The 25,340-nt window shown below is 36.9% G+C and overlaps 1 protein-coding gene across 1 annotated transcript; it reads left to right on the forward strand.

Annotated features, from left to right (window-relative positions):
• The first annotated feature begins 1,294 nt into the window (after nt 1-1,294).
• LOC135686868 (histone lysine acetyltransferase CREBBP) lies at nt 1,295-25,340 on the forward strand. Its single transcript, XM_065203233.2, has 25 exons — nt 1,295-1,853; nt 5,739-6,625; nt 8,072-8,287; nt 8,757-9,198; nt 9,722-9,758; nt 10,580-10,669; nt 11,017-11,140; nt 11,740-11,842; nt 12,004-12,740; nt 13,067-13,301; nt 13,524-13,642; nt 14,089-14,175; nt 14,606-14,689; nt 15,123-15,191; nt 15,640-15,863; nt 16,676-16,753; nt 17,311-17,378; nt 17,519-17,666; nt 18,179-18,325; nt 18,746-18,859; nt 19,138-19,303; nt 19,651-19,836; nt 20,834-21,001; nt 21,280-21,561; nt 22,038-25,340. The coding sequence occupies exons 1-25, from the start codon at nt 1,763-1,765 to the stop codon at nt 24,174-24,176; spliced, it is 7,041 nt and encodes a 2,346-aa protein (XP_065059305.2). The 5' UTR covers nt 1,295-1,762; the 3' UTR covers nt 24,177-25,340.

The following is a 25,340-nucleotide window of genomic DNA, read 5'->3' on the forward strand; positions in this document are numbered from 1 at the left end:
CTCGTGAATGCCCTAAAAATCTGAACATTCTGGTCTCCCTTTTTTAATGGCGTTTCCCGGCCTTGACAGAGTTGAACCATGGCATAGTTCTCTACGGTGCGCCAAGAAAGAGTGCGCTCCCTAGCCAATTTTAAGCCACCACGCTACTGATTTTGAGGCCAATTTTAACGCAGTTGACCAAAGGTTTTTGAAACTACTTGTATACATGCCTCAAAAAACTGTCTGAATATTCTTATTCTAATTTTACACTTAAAAGGAAATTATAATGAGTTTAAATAGAGGCATTATAAACATTTTAAACATGAGTTTTTGAAGCTCTTAAAATATGCTTTTCAGAATACTTTGAGGAGACATCACATGGAACACTATTGACCCCTACACTTTTATTTTTTTCTTATTCATTGAAGATGTTCGTATTTTTAAAAAAATCTAGGCCTCTTCTTTTCGCAAAGGATGCACTAAGGTCGCCGCATTCACTTGCAGAAATTTAGCAACTTTCTTGATTGTTCTTAAATTTTGTGACTGATTTATTGCCCTTTTTCCTGGCTTTTCGTCCCTTTCGCATTTTGAATGCAAGCACGCCTGCTCCAAAAATATATGCATTAACCGCTTAGACACTTCAAGATAACTATATGTAATATCACATCGAACTGTATAACAAAGGTCCTTTTCAATTTCTAGACTTTCCACCTTATTTCGTAGAATTAGACTCCTACAATGATAAAAAACCTTCAAAAATTTGAAAGGCAAGAAGATTTTAAAGCTCTTACGTTCTCCAATGCTTCTTACATTTCGATGCTCTTTTTTAAGTGCAAAGTAAGAAATTGTTTTAAGGTGTCAAAGAAAGTACTAGAAGGTTCTAGAAGGTTTTACGAAAGGGCTAGAATGTTCTCGATAGCTCTAGCACGTTAAATGTCAGTATAAAGCCAAGGTGCAATTAAAGGAAGGATTCAAGGATTCCAAGCTTTGTGATAATTGCTTCTATTCAAATTTTCGACAAAAAGGCGAAATGGGAAACCGTAACTTTTTCGCATAGAAACTGTGACAACAATTTCCACTGGCTGAAATTCAACTGACATATATACCACGAAATAAACAACTTTGAACAAATATTGATCAGATTTGCGAAACTAAAATTCTATCATTCGTTGCTGCATCATCTACATCCACTAAATTTATTATTCCTTGCAGTCTGTCGAAACAAATCGTTATTTTCGGCCTCCCCTATCCCTGGCCTATATAGGGATCTCGGTCCGATTTTAAGCATGCTAATTTATGCAAGAACTTGGATCGGTGCCCCCAGCGAAGATTGATGTTTCGCTTGTTCATGGGCCTTTGAGAAAGTAGAAGGATTTGAGTTTTATATAGTTTTATCGATTTAGCAGCGTTTTACCTGCCATATATCATTATAAATGAGTGGAGCTAGTGGAGAAGTAATATTGGATTTTATATTCTGTGTCAAGTGGCTGAAACTGTGGTAGTTTCTGGTCGGAGCGTATTTTACTATGGCAGAAGGGAAGCGGCAGCCATTTTCGCTCAACGATGTGTTTTCGCAACAAAACTAGCGGGCGTTGTGACGACGAAATCCGGCGTAAATTAGAATTTGTAGATTGTAGTATACCATCTTGTATACTAATCGGTTTGAAACTTTGACATCAACGGTTATAATGCTGCACGGTTGATACTTGGCCAAGTTTTGAGCATATATGATTGCCTTTGTGTGCTCTCCGAGCTGAACACGGGCGCAACGATCAAGCCTACAATGGCCGAATCTGATTTGAACGCTCCGCCAACTAAAAGAAGAAAACCCGATGAGCCATCGCCGCATGAAACACCAATTTCAGAGTCTGCAGGTAAGAGACATTCCGAGGTATTTAATTCCGTCGACATAACTTGTCCGGGCAAAAAAAACTGCGCACAAATTTCGGGTAAGAATTTCAAAGTGTCCTGTCAGACATCACAACGTTGTTTTCATCAATGAAATAGTCAAATTGTATAATATTTTCATGGAAAATTAATGCTTAAGCTTTATATTTCAATTGTTTTTATTCACACTATTGATTTGAAGCGGCTGTCTCGATTTAAATATACTTAAATTGACAAAATTTTGAATGTTTTCACGCAGTTCGGGGTGCACTTATGCTTGTGAATGCGGGGCAAAATTTTTCCACGCACTAGACTTTTTCTTGGGAGAACGCATTATACGACATTAATTTCTGTTTGGAAAGGCTCTTTGTAATAGTAAATAGATATAAACCTTTAAGAAGTTAACGATGAATATGTCTCCTCGTTGCTTCGTGAAGTTGAAGGGACGTGAGTAGGCCAACCCTGTTTCGTGTTGGTTTTGTTAAGTGGTCACTTGGTCACTTTACTGTGCTATAACAAATCATATGAATTAAGCGAAATCATTAAATTTGACCAGTATTAAAACGTTTATGAGTTAATATAAGTCCATGCATGGTATTTTTTTTGTTTAATGCTGTTGTTGTTAGGGCCTCTTTCTCTCTCCGAAGAGAGGCACTTTTTAAAATTGTAAAATTTAACGATTAGCTGTTTTGCTAGCTAAGGTTTCTTCTTCACCCCTTTGTTTAGATGACTATAAGATATGTTTACTTGCGTGATTAGGTAAAGAATATATACATCTACAAATAACTGCCTGCCTTCTGTAGACAAGATTGTGTCAGGATTCTCACAGAATAAGTTACTTTCAAAGCTCTTTTGTGATGAACAGTTTAATTCTGCAATCAATCTTTTGGTGGTACAAAACTTAAAATTGACTTTTAAAAAGCAAACATTTGAGTAAACTTGAGCTTTTTGTCTAATCACTAATCAGAGTATGAAATGTCAGAAGATAGATTGAAAACTCTACACTAGGAAATATATATACCATATATACCAGTTGTGGATTGAAATTTGCCAATCAGAAAAGCAAGCACATGATTTTGAGAATGTTACCACTGAAAACATGATGGTGAACTTGAAGGAGAAGAACAGAAAGATAATTATTGTTACTACTATACCTACTACAAGATATGAACTGGTTAAGCTAGCCTAGCCTTCTTAGCAAAGACAAAAAAAGGCAAAAAAAGTTTTTGAAAATAAAGATGAAATTGAAAGCAAAAAATGAAAAACAAAAAAGAAGTATGAAAGATTTTATCCATGTTTATTTTGGAAAGCTTTTTCTACGGACTGGTCAACAATTTGTTATGTTACATAGATATCAATTTAATTAAAAAATACCAAAAGTTTGCTTGTATCTTGGCATATAGTTTAGATACATCTGTTGCCACTATCACTTTTATTTAGTTACTTTCAATCATCCAGTATGCAAAATATTGAAATGTTTTTAGTTGCAATGTTTTAGATTGTTGTTAAAGAAGTTAGATTGTTGCAAAAAATCTCAGGCCTATAGATGGCAGTGAATCAGCAATTCTTTACAAATAATACCCAGTTTTTACAGCAGAGAACTGAATACAGCCACTAGTGACACACTAATGAACATGAAATGGGAAACATGAAAACATTTAAAAGCATATAAGGTGTACAAAATTAATGTAAAGTAATTAAATCTTAGGGAAAGATTTGATTTCTAAGGATTGTCAAACAACTTAAAATTAATAGGTAAAAAGAGAAATGATACAAACTATAATTTTAAAGGAAATAATTTCTTCTGCAGTTTATTACCAAGCTTCAACAAAGGGCAGCAAAAACTGTATTATTGCTTCTTATAACCATGCTCATTTGAAAAAATTTTTAGTACAAGCCTGTTTTTGGTTAAGGCTCAACTCTTAGGTCAACTTAAGAAATGATTAGAAAATTATATTAGAAATTAGCTTGTGCCATTAAAAATTCCTCACCCTAATTGTTGCGGTTGGCATTTGTATTTCCAATTCAGAAGTACAAGATATTAATGAGAAAACTTGGGAACTTTGATTCTTGGTTTGATTTTCTGATCACTAAAACCAGAATAAAACCTCTTGTTATTAATATATAAGGTAGCAAATTTTAGGTAAAATACAAAAAACCTGCAAATGTCTGCATAAAAACCATTTGTTTTTAGGTATTTTTTAAAATTTTGATTTGTAGAGCCTTACAAGCTCTTTTCACTGGTCAAAATGTCAAGAGAAAACATATGATTCAAGCAGATAAGGTCCATTTTTAGACTTTCCTTGTTGATGAAGAATCACCTTATCTTTTTCAGCTCTTTTATATTGTTATACCATAAATCTCTAGATAGCAGTGATAAAATATTCTTAGATACCCAAGCACTATATATTTGGTGCAAATTCAGGTTTCCAAAAGAAAATGAAGAAACATTTCTAAATATATCTTTTTATGTTTATCAGAATAGAAACAAGTTTATTATTACCCAAGTTTGTTTGGCCAAATCTTGTTTTTTGATCTTGTTTTTGACTCTATGCTCATTAATTGGGTTTATATTGGAAGAAAATATCTTGTTTTCGTGTTTAGCTCTCCTAAAATCTTTAAACCTTGAAAGTACAGTATTATTGAATGGTTTGATGGAATCATGCATTACCTTTCTTATTTTCCTTTTTTCTACTTTCTTAACATATATATTTTCTACTTTCTCAACACTTTGATCTATATTCTCCCTGCAGTGATTGCCAATTTGCTTGACTTATTCATAATTCCTCTTTCAACTAGTTTGATTTTCCTTCTGTTAATTATTGTGTTCAACAGAGAATATCTGCTCGCACTGATTAATTTGAAGTCAGCAAATTTGTTTTGTTTTTTTAAATGTTTAACTATATTTCCTTGATCATCACATTTTATTGAATGCTCTTGGTTTTTTTTGCAAACTATTTTTTGAAACTGTTATAAATTTTCAACATTGCCAGTTACAATGTAAGAATTAAGAATAAGTGTATATGGGAAATCTGAACATTTGTTCCAACAAGTTCAATCGCCAAATGACTTACTTCCCGTCCTGGATCTAGAACCTAAAACATTTATGGTTTGTCAGGAGATCTAGAGGTTTCTTGTACCAATAAAGCACTTTTTCATGCAAGTAGGGTGATCATGTTGCTGACTTTTTCAAAGTTCTAATAGCTTCTCAAAGATATGCAAATTGCACATGCAAAATTTTGCAATGAGCCCAAAGCTTTCCTAAGAAACACAAATGCTGCTTAGCTAGATCAAAGCTACATTCTACCCAGAAATTACAGATAAATTTTGGTATATTGTAACCAATTACGTTTTTGTGTTTTGACAATATGCTTTTGCTTATATTCGCACACAAAGCTGGTTTTATATTGATAGTGGATCAAAATAGCCATTTTAAACCACTTTGAGTTAAATCTTATATTCAGTTAAATGGAATTTTCCAGATTAGAACACCCAGTTCCTTCTGCAAGTTTCTAGAAAAAAGCAAATACCTTTGTGAAAATCCTACTAAGAAGAGATGGCTGATACAAATTTCTAATTTACAAGAGACATTTCAGTTGTTATTTTGATTTTCATTCACTCTGACTTTGGTTATTTGCAGAAAGATATTAACAGTAACTTCAATGACAAACTTTTATACTCAATAACATTTTCCTTGCAAAACTTCTGCAAAGAGTCAGAAACTGCTTTGGATAGAATTTCCTTCCCATTCTTGGTGTTTCTTCTTTAATTTCCTCCTTTACAATAACCTTAACTTGTTGTAATAGCCTTGGTAATTTTAGTGTAGTTTTCCTACTAGGACTGATTTTAGCTAAATTTTTACCACTTTTTAGACTTCTTCAACAACAAGCCTATTGACTTATCTATATTGGATAACTTCGCACTTGAAGATGACTCAAATGGCAATGGAGGCTTATCAAATGGTGATCTTGGACTTTCATCACATTCAGAAAATATGGAAAATCATGCTCCTGTTGGTGATGTTGTCTCCTCACCATGCAGTAGTATGGGCATGAGTAGTATGGGCGTTAGTATCATGGCTTCTCAGGGGGCTCCAACATTTTCTATGGCAACTGGAAGTATAAACTCAAGGGACATTATGAGCCCTGCAAGCTCCATTGCTGGTATGACAACAAAAAGTTTTGCTAATAGTCTAACAACACCTGCAATATCTATGATGCAGCAAATGCCAGTTAGCACACTCGGTATGCCAACCCCTGCCACACCACATCTTAGTGCGGAACAAAACATGAAGAGGTCATCGGAGCAGACACCCCAGAATGGGGGATTGATGTCCTCCAATGCCAACTCCATGCCAGTATCATTTGGTTACTCTGTGCAAAGTACAATGGCAAATGCATTGTTACAACGAGGTAATCAAAGTACTGGAGTTGTTGGCTCAAATATGCACACAGGTATTAACATGATGAACAAAATGCAGATGCCTGTTCAAAATATGAACTTTCAGGCACAAAATCCCAGGTTTGCCAATGCAAATACTATACAGATGTTTGGTACAGGACCAATAAGAGTGCCAAATGCACCAAACCAAATGATAGTTAATCCTGCAATGCTTAAAATGCCATCATTTCAAAATGAGATCAGGCATATGATGAATCAACAGCAGCATGCTGGCATGGCAGCCATGAATGGCCCAGTTGGTGTACAAAATAACGTAATGAAACAATTTCAAATGAATAACAATCCAATGATGGCCCAGGTTTGTAGATTTTTGTCTTAATTTTTTTCTTCTGTCTTCTATATTTGATTTTTCATTAGACGAGTAAGTAGACATTTCTGTTAAAGTTGTTAGTAGTTTCTGTATCATGAGAAAATATGATTAGATACCTTTAACACTGTATATAAGGCCCTGTTTTGAGTGTTGATAGGTAGGAAATTATAGTTTAGTTAAGGTAATAGGTAAGTAAAGGTAAGCTTAACTTTCGATAAATGGCACAAGTTCAAAAGTTTAAGATTCTCAAGGCTTGTTTTGTATGCGGTATTGGTATATTGATTTTTAGATTAATTTTAATAAACAGGGTATAAACTGAAAAAAGACAAGTCAAATCTACTGTAATTGTACATCTTTATTTTTCATTGTGTAATGTAAAAACTTGTTGGTTATTCAAAGTTGCTTGATATCTTTGTAGCCAAGTTCAATAGAAGCATTATCACTGGAATGTATCTTCATTAGTTTGTTAGGTACCTATGGGCTACTATCTGTTAGACCAAAGGATCAAAATCTTCCAGTGCCTATTAGTCAAACATGTTTTATTGTCAATATTGAGCTGTCATCATTTCTCAGCATTATTTAAACTTTCATAGTCAATGAAGATGAGTCATCATTATTCAGCATTATTTTTTAATACAATGAATTTATTTGTTATTAGATATGACATAGTGTTTTATTTGCATCATATATTATTATTAGCATAATAAAAAATGGCTTACCATCAATGTTTGTATCATTTTCACTTTTTCACTCATTGCACATCATCACCTGGAAATTAATGATCACCGCTGTCACAAACATTGTCATTGAACATCATTCTGGATTAAAATTATTTCTAACTTAATCATGGGAATTTTTATAGGGATAGGATTTTGAATTAATTGTTATAATAAAAGTAACAATTTGTCACCTTATAAACAATAACAATATTAATTTTGTCATCTTATGTCATGTAAGATGTTTATGTCTGCTAACACTTTCTGCCATCTTTCTAGTCAGTTTTGTTCATCTCAAAAGATTGATAAATTTCTTGAGTAACCATAACCCTCTTATCTTTCAAACTAGCATTTAAAGGGAAACATGTAGCACATAATACTGAAGCCATGACCACAACATAAGCAAAACTCTTATCCAGGCATGGATAAATTATGGCATAAGAGAAACATGACACATAGATTGATTCCTTGTTGTTTTAGGAATCAGTGACAGTTGACCCCCCTTGTAGTTGAAAGTTCAACAGATAAAAATGATTTATGTGATATTCATAAACTGATAAAAATTTATGAACCCACTTTTGAACTTCAACTCATTGCTGCCCTATTTTCAAGTTGCAGCCCTGAACATTTTCAAGTTGCTGTAGATTATTTTGTAGAGTATGCTATTATTTGAAATGATAGAGAAATGATGTGTGATGAGTTCCTTTACTCTTTGCAGCAACATGCAGCTTTGCGCCAACAAATGTTCCAGTCAGATACTATGAATCAACAAGTGTCTCTAAACCAAAATATGAACATGAATGGGCCTATGGGTTTTACCCAAGCACAGATTCAAAATCCTGTAACTTCTATGCCGAGCCAAAGACCTATGCCTCAAAGTCTAGCAAACCAAGGCCTTATGAACACTGCTGTGTCAGACGCGGGGATGCAAGTGGTAGGTTTATGGCTTCGATGTTGTTTCAGTGTATGCTCTTACTACTTTGCCAACTTTTGGATTTTTTCTGTCACTCTGCAAGATCTTTTCATTATGGCTGTTTTGCTTAAAATTCCTTACTTAGTTTTTTTCTAAAATCTCTGTTTATCCTACTATTAATTTTATATACAAACCTTTTAATATACAACAAGAATAACTGGAATTTACTTAATAATTACTCAAGCCACTAGGAAATAGTCTAGAAATCTGTACATACATGGTTTTATTCAAACCTTCCAGCTCAGTTCAGTTCAGTTTTCATTTTTTAAATTCCACTACATACAATTTATCAATAACAAGACAAGCATACAAGAAATTAATACAATATACCAATACAAAACAAAGACACTTCCTCCTCTATGCTGACTGAATTTCAACAAATGCTATGGGAAAGGCCTTTATATTGAGTTCTAACTTTTTGTCTAAACAGAATCAAGGGCAGGGCATGCAGCCAACAGCTACTGATCCTGAAAAGAAGCGACTGATCCAACAACAACTTGTACTTTTGTTGCATGCCCACAAATGTCAGAGACGGGAGCAGAATTCAGCCAATGGTGAGGTGAAGCCCTGCACCTTAGCTCACTGTCGCACAATGAAGGGAGTACTAAACCATATGACCACTTGTAAAGCAGGGAAGGTTTGTCAAGTAGCTCATTGTGCCTCATCAAGACAGATCATATCCCATTGGAAAAACTGCACTAGAAATGACTGTCCAGTTTGTTTACCACTAAAAGCAGCTTCAGGGGCATCAGAAAGGCGTGCTCAGCCATCACCAATGGTCAATGACCAGAGTGGCATACAACAAGCATATAATGCATTGGGTATTCCATACATTAATAACAGCCAAAACATGTCCCAGCAAGGACCTCAAGGTATTTACAAAGTCTCCTTGAATGTTTCTCTCTGTGCCGAGTATTTATAAACATTCTTCTATCAGTCTCTAGTTTTTTTATCGTTTTGTTTTGCATTCTAAGATGTATACACACTTCTTTCCTTTATAGCCTGCATTTCTCAATCTAGGCAAGCTTGAGCTGCCTTTTTTAGAATTTCTTTAGAATTTCCTTGGAGTTTTACCATTTTCTAGTATGGAAACCAGGTTACAGATAGCATAAGGTTTCAACAAATGGTAGAAGACATCAGTTTGTAGAAATACTCATTGTTTTCATGAGCTTTGATGAATATAAAAATGGCCATTTTCTTAAGTCCTCCAGTCAACTAGCAATGACATGCTCTTTTAAAGTTTGCTTCTCTTTGTCAAATGACTAATTGCCTCATACAAGTTTGATTGGCATCTGCCTGATGTCCTGCCAACAATTCCTGCAATTCACCTTGAAACTTTTTTCAGTTTCATCACCTCCAGCTTTTAACATAATCATTTAAATTTTTCTCAAAAAGGAATGCAAGATGGATCTCAGCCAGGCACCAATGGATCGTAAGTATTAGTACACAACTTCTACCTAAGCAACTTTCATTTAGTCTTCTCTAAGTTGCTATCTTTTTTAAACAAAAGTAGACTTTTTGGACTGAGTTTTATTTCTGTCTCTGGTTTTATGCACTAAAACATTCAGATCTTTACTTATGTATATGGACTCAACAGAGTGGAAATGGTCTACCAGGTTTATTTTCTGTTGATAATAGTGTTGATGTTGGAGACGTCAACAAAATACTTTTTCAGAATGTTTGAATTATGGTAATATAATGTATATTGCTGTTATTTGAAATATAAATTTTTTTTCTGACTTGCTTCACAATAACCTAAGCCAAATTGCTGTGATTTGGTAGGGAATCGTCTGCATTCATGTGAGCATATCTCAGCAAATTCAAATGTTTGGACAAATTAAATTTTTTTCATTCATGTGACTAGTTTCATTGTTCATTCAGATTTGTATGGTTATTTATTTGAGAATTGGATAGAGCTATAGGGTTGAAGAAAACTGTTAATCGTTTAGAGCTATAGGGTTGAAGAAAACTGTTAATCGTTCCCTTAGCAACTGATGCAACACTTCCAAAGCCTTAGTATAAAACAGTGAAAAAACAACTTTTTGGAAACGATGCTGCAATTTTTTGATTTCATTATCTTCCTCTTCAAAGGTCATCAGAGGAATGACTTTCATATTTTATGGATTTTTTTGAAACTTTGGGACGCAAAACATGTCCCTTCAATATTTTTCTTGCATTCTCTTGCCCAAAAATGTTTGTTGTAATCTTTGAACCATTTCGATATACTTTGTAAAAATCGCAAACATCTTACAGTTCTATGCACGAGAGTAACCAGCAAGAAGAGAGGGACAATTGGCATAAGTCGGTCACACAAGATCTGCGAGAGCATCTTGTCCAAAAATTGTGAGTACAAGCAAAGGCTTGATTTGTGATTTCTATGTTGTTTTTTTGCTTTGAAATCATCTCTGAATTATTAGATGCTGTATCTAATAGATAATGTGGGAAAATAACCGACCCGAGCAAGGCTCGAACTCACGACCCCTGACTTTGTACGTCAAGTGCTCTGCCACTGAGCTAGATGTTGTATCTGAGCTTTATCACATTAAATGTTTGTTGAATATAAAAAGTAAATGAATTTTGTAAACGATAGCAGCTTGTGAAAAGTAAACGATAGCAGCTTGTGCATAAGTGAGTATATATGTGGTTTTATGAACATTCAATTTATATCTCTGGGTTTGTTTTTATCACAGAGTCCATGCAATTTTTCCACAACCGATCAATGACCCAACGACAATGAAGGACAGAAGAATGGAGAGTCTGAAAACATACGCAAGAAAGGTCGAGGACGAAATGTATAGAACCGCTGGCAGCAGGGTAAGTGTTGTACATGATCAGTGTGACTTGCTTCCTGAAGACTTACTTAGTTGCTTTAAAGGTCTGTTTCTTAAATGTTGAAAATTATCTTAAGAAGAAATTATCTTACTTATAATCGAAACACTTAGATGCGCTGGAGGAAGGTGTTGAGAGGGTTGGGAAGGTTTAGGGAATCATCTTCTATATATTGTGTATATGTGTTTTTCTTTACTAACTTTTTTGTTTACTAATGATTTTGCAGAACCTCAATAGTACTTCCAAATAGCAATACAGTATATTTTCGATACAATTTGAAGAGATTTTACTGAAGTATCAGTAACTAATAGTATATGGCAAATGTAAATACCGTACTTGGAACTAGATTGTTGAATTGTAAAAAGCTTAACAATTCTTCGATTTCAAAAGTCTTCTTCTTCAATTTTGTGAACTATTTCTCACATTTCCTCAAAGAGTGTACTATTTTGAGGGGTCCTTGATGATAAGAGCTTGCTGTCAATTCCTTCTGTCAGAACCCCCCCCCCCCCCCACCGAAGATCCACAATGCCTACTGTACCCTGTCTTATTTGACTTCAATCGGTATTCCCTCTAACCGTTTACAGGATGAGTATTATCATCTGTTGGCGGAGAAGATATACAAAATCCAGAAAGAGCTGGAAGAAAAACGACAACTGCGACTCTTGGAACAGAGAAGTGTGGTGCAGGGTAGGTTTCACCTCATTGATTTCCAGTTTTCAAACCTTGTTATCTTTGTCTTACTTCATGTCAATCAGCATTAGGTCGCAAGTAAGTTTGAGATTCCCTCAACAAAGTATATGCTGTTGCATTTCTTCAACAATTTTATAGGTAAACTGGTTTCATTTCAGGTCAGCCAAATAACAAGATGATAAGGCCGCCTGTGAATAACTCTCCCCTCCCAATGATGAATCGGCAGACGCCATCACCAATGAAAATGTCCCAGCTTCCCCAACAACCACAGTCACAACAAACGCAAATGATGAGTATGAATTCGCCGCAACAGCAACAATCTCAACAGCAGGTGCCGCAACAACAACAAATGAATCACGCCCAGCAGTTGAGCCTCACCAAAGCTGAACTTGACAGGGCAAATGCTTTGCGTGAATCAGTCAATGCTTTGGCAGCGAGCACTGCAAGTCCTTCCGTGCATATGCAGAATCACATACAAAACCAGAATCAAAGCCCCCTTGAAACCCGGTCTTTAGACCTGCAGATTAGCCAAGCACAAATGACCCAACTGAACCAGGTGCAAATGTCTGTTGCGTCGGTCACAAATCAGCTGCAGGCAAGATCACCGATGGGACGACAATCCCCAAATGTGGCTCCTAGCCTCAACCGTACAAGCGAAGCAAAAGATATCGACATGAAGCCGTCACCTCCTAGAAGCGTACCAACCCCTCCGCAGTTTAGCCAGGCAGGCAAAGGACCACAGCCGCCACAAACGCAACAACAACATCAAAACTTCCGCAGTGGAATCAAAACAGAAATGAGAGAACCTGAAGATGTGAAGATGGCAACTATGACGTCATCAAAAAATGACCTCCAGAACCAAGCTATCAAGGATGAAAAACCAAATCATATGCAGGTACATTGTTAACCTAAAGTTTATTCTACTTACTTTTCTCAATGGGATAAGAATATTGTTGTTTCTGGTCATGTATAACTTGGTACGTTTGTATGTACGTTTGGAAAATTATCAATTTGCTTTTCCAGAGAATCATAGATCAGTAATTGCCTTTCTAAGCAAATATTGTTTTAGCTGTATTTAGCTGGAAGTCATTTTAAACATTTTCAGAGGGCTTCAGGAGTTTTAAGAAGATGAGTAAGTGCCATTTACGTGTGTTTCACTTCCTAGCCTTTTCAAAGGCACAAAGACATGATTGAATTACCGTTTCTCACTTTTCCTCGTAGCATGTTGCTGGATCCAAATCGCCGAGCCAAAATGAAAAGATGCAGACAGGCACTATCCCAAAAAGCCGCAGCCCCACCCCAAAGCCAATTAAGAGTGAGCCTCCCTCCTCGCCTGCCAATCGGACGTCCCCACCATCAAGCATGGCTAATTCAAGCAAGGGGTCAGGACCTGTTGTCAAGAAGGAAGAAAAGACAGAACCAGGAACCTGTGACAAAAAATTCCCGTTTAAAAAAGGTACAAATGAATTCGTGTATCTTTATTATTTTTGCAGCACTTAGATTTTTATTTTCTGTATTGCATTAGGTTTTTCTTCAGAATGTCTCTAAAATCTAGAAAGTTTGCAGAAGAAGAATCAGCGAGGTAGTGTAAGGCAGTATCAGTTATTTATTTGTACGGCTGTGTTTAGTTATGTTGATCTTGCTTTTTATTTGTAATTAAATGTTTCCCCCATTGTAGATTTCACGAAAGAGGAACTGCTTGAAGCTCTTCTTCCAGTTTTTGAGAAGGTACATTCTGCAGATCCAGAGTCGTTTCCATTTCGGCAGGCTGTCGACCCAGATGCTCTGGGAATACCTGTGAGTATAGTTTTACCTACCCCCTTTTAACTATTGTACATACCTTTGTCGTTCTGATACTTGAGATAAACAGGAAAAATAGGCTTCTTTGTTGACGGTTAGGTAATTGCAGATTGTAATTAGACATCCAGTTTTGTATTGAAGTTCCCTACAGCCAGGCCAAAGCATAAACAAACTTATTTTATATCTCTATATTTTGTCAGTAAATTATCAGCCGATGTGCTAGAAGATGCTAATTAGGTTTTGTAGTTTATGATGCTAGCATGCAGTCAGTGCCCTCTAGAGTTAGACCTTTACTGTCCTGACTCTCCAGTCGAAGATTTTCTTTTGCAATTATTCGACCTGTTTCATCCACCTTTTTCTTCAACTGGAGAGAAAGCTGGCTGGGAGACATACCGTTACGCGCTTTGCCTTCATGATTTTTTATAACTTAATCCTCTCTACAGGATTACTTTACGATCGTGAAACGCCCAATGGACCTGTCACTGATTCGTTCCAAACTAGAAGAAGGAGATTACAAGAATCCTTGGGAGGTAAGACGTTACTTTTTTTGTTTGCTTCCTTCCATATCAAGTTCTTGTATGTTGAGAAAACAAGTAATTATCTGGAAGAATAACATTGTGTGTCTTCGTATCGATTTTTGTTGTTTACAAATTTCAAAAATATTCTTGTTTCACCCTAATAATTTCTTTATCAAGGGAATGCAAGAACAGATGAGGAGTTTGAAAAAAAAATTCTTACGCTATCAAACGATTCTACATGATATGATTGGATGTGTCCCATTTCCGTTCTCCAATTTTCGTTTTTTATTGTTAACTTGAATAATTGTTTGATAACAGACCAGTGTTTGTTATATTTTTATTTAGTTACACATAAAGTGTTTCCTCTTGCACAGTTCTCTCATGTTTTTCTGTTGCTTTCGTAATAATAACGCTTAAAATTCTGTATTTTTTAATTTTGTAGTTCAGTGATGATATGAGACTTATGTTTGACAATGCTTGGCTCTACAACCGGAAGACCTCAAGGGTTTACAAATATTGCTCAAAGGTAGCTAGTTTAGTTTTTACAGAAATATTCTACAGGATTATACTTCCCCCATTTGGAAATAGGTAAAGTATCTGCAAAGATTAGTCTTCAATCAATAATGGAAAAACGCCTAATATTCTACAGTTAAATAACCCCCTTCTATCGGAACTTCAGGGAGGGAGGGGGGGGGGGGTAAGGAAGTGGTTTGACTTAGTGAATGTCCGACTAATCTGGGGTACGACTTTTGACTTGAATGGATGGGTATGAAAACCCAGTGAGAATGAATAATCAGTCGGAATTAATGGTGGCCTGAGTTATCACCGGTACGACTTAACGGGAGTCAACTGTTTTCTTTCTTCGATAAATGGAATCAGTTTTGTTAAACCTATCTTTCAATTGTGTTTTATTGTTCTTATTCTTAACAAATGTCTAATTGCATTGAATTGTTTTTCAGCTCTCTGAAATATTTGAAACTGACATTGATGAAGTGATGAAGAAACTAGGGTATTGTTGTGGCAGGAAGGTTTGTTAACTATAATTGATACATTTTCAATAGATGGTATGTCAGTATCTTATGACTCCAATATTTAAATTTGAATTTTCTGGGACATTCTTTGTCATGCTTTGAAATTCCCTTATAAATTTCTGTTTCATACATCTTTTAAATAAATTTTCTATCCACACATCTAATTTGCTGAATGCACCTGTTGCTGTGTGTCATCCACAAGGCATTTGATTGGCCAATATTGATTTTTCAAAGCACAAATAGCCAGTCAAGTACAGAGGTTCAAATTGGTGCGATAATGGACCAATACAAAAGAAACCTTATCTTTTCCCAGAAAGAGCTGCTTTAAATATCTACTTGCGATGGCTCAACTTATATTTTCGCATGCAAATAAAGCTATCATTTACTGACGTAACACTTTTGAACGTTTACGGGATTCTCGTTATCATTGCCATTATTTTTTTAGCATGTCTTCAGTCCGCAAGTTCTCTACTGTTACGGGAAACACCTTTGTCAGATACCGAGAGATGCAACATATTATAGTTATCAAAGTAAATACCACTATTGTGAAAAGTGCTTTGCTGAATTTGAAAGTGATAAAATAAGTATTGGAGATGAAAATGGTATTATGCAAGAGATATCTAAGTCGCAGTTTGAAAAACTGAAAAATGATCATTTGGAACAAGAGCCGTAAGTATAGACTTTCCGTATTTTTGGTTTTGATTCAACTTTATTGCATGGTTATCAGAAAATACGACGCTTGTCTTTGAAATATGTATTAAGTGTAATGAAAGGAAAACGGATTAAAACATTAGGCAAAAAGTAATTAAAGTATGAAATCTTAACTGAAGTATAGAGGAAAAGTTAATTGGTGGATGATTTCATTGATTCGTCATGATCAAGATTTGGCAAGTAGGCCATGATTGGTGAATTTCTTAAAGGAAAGAGCTATGAAGTTCTTTTGAAATTAAATTTCAATAACTGAGATTGTTTTAGCTCTAAAATTCTAGTGAATCTGAAGGTGCATAGTATTTACTAGCGATTCGATTGGTTTTCTTTTCATAAAAATCCCGTTATAGAAACCCTGTTCACACAAGTCATTATTAAACTGTTATTAATTATATTAAATACGATAAGGTAAATGAAAACACAACAAAAAAAGAAGTTTTGTGAAAATCACAGTATTCCTTAAATTTGCTTACTTGATTTGTCCTAATTTTTGTACAAAGATTTATGAAGAAATTGGAGAGAATAATGTAGACCATTTGCGATAGACTCGTTTGAAATTGAGCCATATCGCAGCTTTAATGTGCAATCCAATGAAACATTTGAGACAGATGATTGAAGTAAATGTAAGCATAGAAGAAATAAAGGGAACTACCTTTGGTGTTTCTAACCCCTAAATATATGTCTAGTTAAATATTATTGTTCCCTAGACCTAACTGAATCCCACCAAGCTGCATTACACGTGCCAATTATGCTATTTTCGATTTTTCCTCTAGATTTGTCGAGTGTATTGACTGTGGCCGAAAGCTCCACCAGATTTGTGTTTTACACTTAGATTTTATTTGGGGTACTGGGTAAGTACATCTGAACTCATCTTCAGCGCTTTTTTCTAGGGATTTTTCCTTTATTATAGTCTCTGACCGTTTGACTTGTTAGGACTCTTAAAAGCGTTGCTATTTTTCTCTGTTTATTCTGTCTCTTGACAACAAGGAACCTGTGCATTTCTGCATTCAACTCGTTTGTTACTGTTGTCACTCTGTGTTAACTAGCTTTTTGCCATTTGCTACCGCCCTTAACAACAGTTTATCCTAGCTGACTTACTTTAAACGTTCTTTTGACTTGGTAGATTTTTACTCCAACCACAAACTCCAATGCATGGTTCTTTGAACTACATTACCAGAAAAGCAAACTTCTCTCTTGTTTACTTTCAGTTTCTCTACTTAAATTGTTTATATTTTGACGTTGAAATTTTCGTAATCGGGAATTCGTTTCCGTGACGTCAATTTTTTAAATCATAGAACATCAGTTGGTTAGTTTTTGGTTTCAGCTCGTAAGCTTGCTGGTTTATTTTGGTTTATGTCTTTTTGATGGTCTGGTTTCGGAATATTGGAAATTTTCCATTTTCTTTTAGATTTGAATGCGATAATTGCTTAAAACGAAAAGGAGAACCTCGGAAAGAAAACAAGTTCACATCGAGACGTGAGTCCCTTTTGTCTACTTTTTAATTTATCATTTATTTCATCCGTAATATATTCCTCGATTAACACACCAAACCAACTTATGGACAACAATTTTAGACTAAGAGGAACTGAGGTTGAAAATTGCTTTTTTCTCCACAGGGCTTCCACAGTCAACTCTTGGGCGTTTAATAGAGGGTAGAGTAAATGAATTTTTGAAAACTCAAGATTCCGAAGCCGGCTACGTAACGATCCGGATAGTTAGCAGTGTGGACAAGGCCGTTGAAGTAAAACCAGGAATGAAAGCCAGGTATGTTGTCACAAACATCAGAAAGGTGTTTTAAAACCATCCGGATAGAAAATATATGTAAACACTTAACTAATTTTGTTCCATTCATACTCTTTTTGTGAAATCTTCGAGGGCGTCGTGAGAGGAAGAATTGGGAATTTAAGGCAATGTTTTGAAATGCTTACGCTGCGGAAAGACCTTTAGGAACACGTGGCTGGCTACATATCAGATTTATTAGAGGTTCAGAGAAATTTATTTTGAAATAAACTTAATGAAAGACCCTAAAATCTAGATAAGTAAGCGAAATGTACCTAAAATATGGAACTATGAAATTTTAAGGAAGAAACCCAAGAGATAATGGATAAAAGAAGATTATGAAAATGAGAGTTATGGTTTTCTGTTGTGTTGAAATCATTCTTGGGGATTTCGATAAATGCCCTACAAAACTCAGGCAGTTTAGAACAATGGGGCAAATTTCGGGAACCAAATTAAAGATGGAGGAATAATGGAACTAATTTTTCTTCTTTTGACAGGTTTGAAAGTGATGATGAATTCCCAAACAGCTTTCCCTACAGAGCGCGGTGTGTTTTTGCATTTGAAGAAATCGACAACGTTGAAGTCTGCTTCTTTGGCATGCACGTACAAGAATATGGTGATGACTGTCCGCAACCTAATTCCAAGTAAATTCAAAACTTGTTTTTTCGTTCTTAGACTAGCCCAGTAAGACATTTTGCTTTTAAGAAGCATACCCCACAAAGAAAGCAGTTTCTCTTGGTTGGATTTTACTTAGAATGTGAAATACATTTGACAGAAAGGTTGTCAAAATGAAACTGTATTAACTTTCTCTACGTCGATAAGTTGCTAGCTGTACTGTACGAAAACATCTGATCGTGCTTCCTTGTCAGGATGGCTGTCAAATTGCCTAGAATTGCGAGAAGACTCTCTAGCAATGATAGAGTCTCACACAGAAAACTTGCCTTGATAAAATAGGATTGTTAAATCTCTGTCTTCAGAAAGAGAAATGACCTTTTTCATTGACTCTACTTTTAACTACTTTTGTTAACCATATAAATTATTAATTTTCTCAAAATTGTTTGCAGGCGAATATACTTATCGTACCTTGATAGTGTGCACTTTTTCCGACCTCGCCACCTAAGAACCAGTGTGTACCATGAAATTCTTATCGGCTATTTCGAGCATTGCAGAAACCAAGGGTAAGAAAGCAGCAAGTTCACTTTCCGCTATCCACTTATTCATTATTGCAAAGTGATTTATTTTGCCTATTGAATTATATTAGCAGGGAAATGTCAAAGTAGAATTCTTGAAGCTTGGATAGAAAAGTAAATTGCCTTAATATGATATTCAGATGTCATGGTAATACTGAAACTAGTTAAGTTTATATTTCATTGACTTTTAGAAGTTTTGTAAATACCATTTATGTCTGTAGGTTATTTGTTCAGTTTGTCTATATTATAAGGGTGTATGCTTGCAGGTATGTTCACGGGCATATTTGGTCCTGTCCTCCGAGCGAAGGAGACGACTACATTTTCCACTGTCATCCCCCGGAGCAGAAGATACCAAAACACAAGCGACTTGTAGAATGGTACAGGAAAATGCTGGATAAGGCCATCGAAGATGGAGTTGTGTATGGGTACAAGGTGAGTTTTTGGTTGTAATTAGTGTGTTTTCTAAAATACCTTTTGAAGATTGTTTCTTATATTGAAAGTTTTTTTAGATAAAAGTTGCCTATATGGCTTTAGAAGTAAATTTCCTAATAAAGTTTTCTTTAAATAAACCTATTTTCGCATGGCCCCAGATTTTTCAGTGTTGTGCAATTCAGTTTCAAAAATGATTTATACAGGCTAGCTAAAATTCTTTAATTTTGTTGCAAAAGGCAAAAGGTAGAAAGGAAAAAGTCAACATTTTTGAAAGGGGTGTCAAGAGAACACTGGATTGTCTATCAAGTATACTGCCTTAGTTTCAATTAACCACGTTCTTTTACTAGGATATCTTAAAACAAGCCAGCGATGATGGTTTACGGAGCGCCACAGAACTACCCTATTTTGATGGTGACTTTTGGCCGAATGCCCTCGAGGACAGCATCCGAGAGCTGGACCAAGAGGAAGAGGAACGACGGAAAACAGAAGCGTCCCAAGCGGCATCTGCTGCCAGTGAAGAGCCTGAAGACGAGGTATGCTCTGGTACCACATGGTTGAATTTTTCCTCCGGTTTCTCAGATGTTAAACCAACCCGTTTATTAGTGTCAAATGGGTATTTGTAATTTCTTAGACTGTAACTAGGCCTTGGGTCGTCTAGGGGTATTTCCAGGCTCTCCTGTTCTTTGAAGACAGTCTCGAAGCACTCAAGTCTCAAAGAGGGGAGATGGCGTAGCTTTACAATGATGGACCTCATTTATAAACAACGTGCTAATTCAATGTATATATTATAAACATTTAATGCCAAATAGTTGTTTCTACTTTTCATCTTCAATCATCCTGAGATGCTGGAGGTATTCTATAAATCGGCATTCTAGCAGTGTATGAAATGATTAATGGCGAAATTTTTAATGCGGCCTGAAGTAATCCATGACACCATCTTCAATCATAAATCTGGACAAACAAGTCGTTGTAGAATTATTTGTTTGTTTATTCTCACCTACGGCCTCGCGCTATCAGATGCTTGATTGACAAAGCTCTCATTATGCGTTAAAACAATTGGCCAATCAGTGAGCACGATTCCACTCACAGGCCTATTGATTGGGTAACTTTGATTGACAGCTGGCTTGAGCCACATAAGTACCTCGCAACTGCCTTCAAATTGCTATCTGAAGCTTTTATCTTTTATTACCTTTTTACGGTTGCGAAATAATTGACACAAGTACAGGAATAACTGGTTGTTGTTTGCCGTAGAGTATCTTATTGTCATAGGAAACAACTTTTGCCATACTAACTCGTTTTGTTGCTGAAACATGCTTCTTCTATAACTGTTGTTCGGTGATAAACTTATATGATTAGTATCCCGGCTGAAGCGCAATTTTATTAAGATTCGCAGCAAAAAGGAACTTTGGGGCATCTAAATGAAATTTTCCAAAGGCTCCGTACAGTGCCACCTCCTGATTGTACATATCCACTCGTAGTGTTTTTTATATAGGGTTTTTTAATGATTGTAATCGCAATTTTTCATTTCAGGCACTAGCAAGAGGGAACAAAAACAAAGGAAATAACAAGCGAGCTAACAAAAAAGCAAACAAGAACAAGAATGCCATAAGAAAGAATAACAAGAAATCGTCAGTTTTGCAAATGGGTGACTGTGATCTATCACAGCGTCTGTTCTTGACAATGGAAAAGTATAAGGAGGTAACATACTTAAGATACTTTTTCAGCTTCCCATTTTTGATTTAGAAAAATTCCGTAACAATCCCGCCCCCCCCCCCCCAACCATCATCTCTAGCATTGAATTTTGAATTAGCCCCCTTCCAATATCAAAATCTTTCCCACCCCCAAGTAGGCTGTCGGATTTGGTAAAGAATGCAATGTCCTATACTCTCCTTCATAATCCATGTCCTATAATTCACCGTGTCTTTCTTAGTCGTCCTAACTTTTTTCTTCTTTTAAAACCGCCTTTCTCATTACAGGTATTTTTCGTGATCCAGTTTCACTCACCCGAAAAAGAAGCAACACTTGGAAAAATCGAGGACGCTGATCCGTTGATGTCTTGTGATTTGATGGATGGTAGGGATGCTTTTCTAACACTGGCCAGAGAAAAACATTGGGAATTTTCAAGCTTGAGAAGGGCAAAATTCTCCACCATGGCAATGCTTGTAGAACTTCACAACCAGGGAACCGAGAGATTCGTCTACACTTGTAACATTTGTAAACGGCACGTCGAGACGAGGTTTCATTGTACTGAGTGCGAGGTATGTCTGTGCTGTTATTTGAAGTATTTACTGCTACAGGTTGGCTGCATACAAAGCTTGTTAATTGTTCAACAAGGATGGGGTTTATGCAATTGCTTTCCCATTGTGAATGCTGCCTTTTGAAACTCTTTTGCAATCTTAAGATAATGTCTATAGGTCTATTGTCTAAGTTTCCATCTCCCTCAAAACAAGGTACATGTAAGATAGAAAATAATATTTTATAGTTTCAATGCCAGTTTAGACCTAGCTACGTAAGTGGATCTGCTGTCGCATCGAATTCAAACAATATGCTCAGGGCTTCTAAATTCCGCCTCCGCATGACATGAGCTTTCGTATTGTCCAGAACATTTGCCTTTTTTTATTTATGCTCTACTTTTGCCTTTTCTTGTTTTCAATACTTGTTGTAATTGATTTATTCATATGTCAAGACTTTTTCGGTGTTCTTTGCCTGCTTATAGATGTTTTTTCGATTTAAGGACTTCGATCTCTGTGTTCCCTGCTTTAATGAGAAAGGCCATGAGCATAAAATGGAGAAGCTTGGTTTGGATCTCGATGTTCCTGAGCTGAATGCAAACAAAAGCAAAGTGACTGAGCAGGAGCAGCGACACCAGTCCATCCAGAGGTGCATTCAGTCGCTAGAGCATTCTACCTATTGTGAAGATGTTAACTGCCAATTGCAGATATGCTTAAAAATGAAAAAGGTTGTTTTCCACGCCAGCCAATGTAAAAGAAAGACTGGAGTTGGTTGTCCTATATGCAAGCAGCTTGTTGCCTTGTGTTGTTTTCACGCCAAGACTTGTCCAAAGAACGATTGTCGTGTACCCTATTGCTTGCATATAAAGCAAAAGTTACGACACCAACAACTTCAGCAACAGTTACAAGAGACACAGATGATTCGGAGACGTATGGCTGCTATGGCCCAAAGGAAACAGCAACCACCCCCTCCTGCTCCACCGCCAGTGCCCGTTCAGCACCATGCAATGCAGCCCATGCCAGCACACACTGCTCATCCCCCACAAAAACAAATTCAGAATTTGATTCCGATGCAACCGCAGGTGCCAGTGCCACCCAGAGGTGCAATGGAAGCAGCTGTAGAGATATCGGCGTTGGCTGCACGGCAGGGACAGCAAAGTATACATCAGAACGCCTTGCAATCAATGCAGGTGTCTCAAGGTTTCAGAACAAATCCACAGCAAGCCTTCAGTCAACAAGGCCAGCTACCTCAAGGAATGGGTATGGTTAACACACAAAACAATCAACAACCGCCGGTTTTGGATCGGTTACGGGCGATGATGCATCAGCAACAACAGCAAGCACAGCAACAGGCCCAGCAACAAGCGCAACAGCAAGCCCAGGCTCAAGCCCAGGCCCAAGCTCAAGCGCAGGCACAAGCACAGGCACAGGCTCAGGCACAGGCACAAATGCAAGCACAGAATCAACAACTATCATCGCAGATGCAGTCTCAGATGCCAATGATGATGTCACAACAAGGCCCAATGATGATGCAAGGCCCTCCTGCGCAGACAATGAGTGGGATACAGCAGATGCAGCCGTCAACACAGCAGCAGCAGCAGAGCCCCCGTCAGGCGATTCAGCAGCTTATTGAGACATTGAAAAATAAACCACAACAAGCATTTGAACTCCTCAAATCGAACACTCAGTTAATGGCACTCTACATGAGGCACAAGCAGTCGCAACAGCAACAGCAGCAACAACAACAGCTGCAACAACAACAGCAGCAGCAGGCCTTCCTTCAGCAGCAACGTCAACAAGCAGCCATGCTTAATAATGGCGTGAATATGGCAATGAATCAACAGGCCATGCAACCACCACACCCGTTGCAAGGAAATATCCAAGAGCAGTTGAAAATCCAGCAATTATTACGTCATCAGCAGCTGCTACAAAACCAGCGAAATCAACACAACCAGCAACTTGCACAACGACATCATCTTTTACAGCGCCAGCTTTCCATGTCCCAGGAAATGCCACCACCAGCGACAAACATGATGCCCCCATCCAGTCAACAATCTCAAATGTTCGTTGGCAGAAACAACCCTAACATTCCACCACAAATGATGCCTCCTCCACAGAATATGATACCTCAAATGTCACAACAGCTAGGTCAAATGCAGGGGAACATGCCAAACCAAATGCCTGGCCCAATGGGCAACCACATGACCGGCCAAATGCCTTCTCAAATGAACACGCAACAAATGGCTGGACCAGTACCTGGTCAGATGCCAGGTCAATTACCCAGTCATTTAACAGGACAGTTACCTAATCGTTCCCCACGACCGACTGTATCTCCGTCAAATATTCCGACCGCATCACCACGTCCTGTCATGTCGCCGCAAACGAATTCTGTCGCTTCGCCACACCATCCCTCGACACAATCACACCACACACCTTCGCCAGCACACGTAAACCCAGTGGACCAGACATCAGCCACAGACTCGGCACTGATGCTGAGTAGCACGAACCAAGTTCGATCTATGCCAACGTTACCCAGTCAAGTCGATACTAGCATACCGCACTCTAATTCGGACGATACGGATTCTAATATGGCGCGTCTGACGCCCGAAGATTTACTAGAGAGATTTGTTGAAGAGATGTGACCCAAAGTTGCTTTAGAGTACGTTTCAGCTTACAGTGAACACTCGAGAGATATTCTTACAGAAATCGCGTCATTTTTATGATGAAATTTTTTACGGTGTAACTACCGAACCCGTGTGCTGCTTAAATCTACGCTCCCTTCCTATAATTGTTCGTTGTAAGTAAAATTTTTACATACCATAACTATTCTTTTTACGATCAGAACAATCCGAGTTCTGGATCTCTCCCCCCCCTCCCCCCAAACGACCGGTCGAAGCTGTCATAACTCATGCTAAGGGCATCATAAACAGCCATAAAGTAGAAAGAAATATCCCGCCCGACATTTTTTCTGTTATGCAGATGGTCGGTGCATCTGTATCATCTACTAAAAACGAGTCTCACAATACTACAAAATCTCACAACCTCCTTACAGCAACCGTTCATCCCACCTTGGCCTTTTTGATTGAAGTAGAAAAACGTTTTTAATTATCCAGCAGCATTTCTTGTAGTAAATTTTCTCTGGTTTGTACTGCAAAATTGTACAATGTTTGTAGGTACTTGTAAATTCCTTGATAAATTCTCTCAACAATTGGATCTTTGAAATATGGCACGTTTCCCCCTTTCACCTTTTTCATAACTTTTGATACACTGGTTAGCATTGCAGTTGTATCAGGGGGTTTCTTTCGTAGCATTTATGTACATGTGTAATGAAATTAATCTAGAGACGCTTTTATTTATGTTTTTAAATCCCAACTAGAATTCCATGATTTATTCATGGTCGCAATACAGTACTGCTCCCGTGGGAGGTTAATTTTTAAGGAGCCCTTTCACAATAGATTGCTGTCAGAATTTACTCAAATGTATGATACAAACCTGGATTTGAGGATCTTTATGGACGTTCCAAGACGTTCATGTCCTGTTATTTTCAACTGTACAGAGGAGCAATACGTTTTGTTGAGTGCTTACTGTAAGCAAGTCTGTAAATCTGTTATGTGGACATACTTTTAATCAAGATCCTTGTATTGCTCATCGTAATGTGGACTTTGAAGATGGATGCCAAATAAATATCAGGGTGTCCGAGAAATGTTTAGTTTACTATATTTACGATAATAGAATGACCAGATTTTTTGTACCTAAACTTTGTTTCCTATAATATAATATTGATATCGATAAAAATCTGTTGTATA

This window comes from Rhopilema esculentum, chromosome 6 (assembly GCF_057945365.1).
Source record: "Rhopilema esculentum isolate cy_ngs chromosome 6, ASM5794536v1, whole genome shotgun sequence".
Lineage (NCBI taxonomy): Eukaryota > Metazoa > Cnidaria > Scyphozoa > Rhizostomeae > Rhizostomatidae > Rhopilema > Rhopilema esculentum.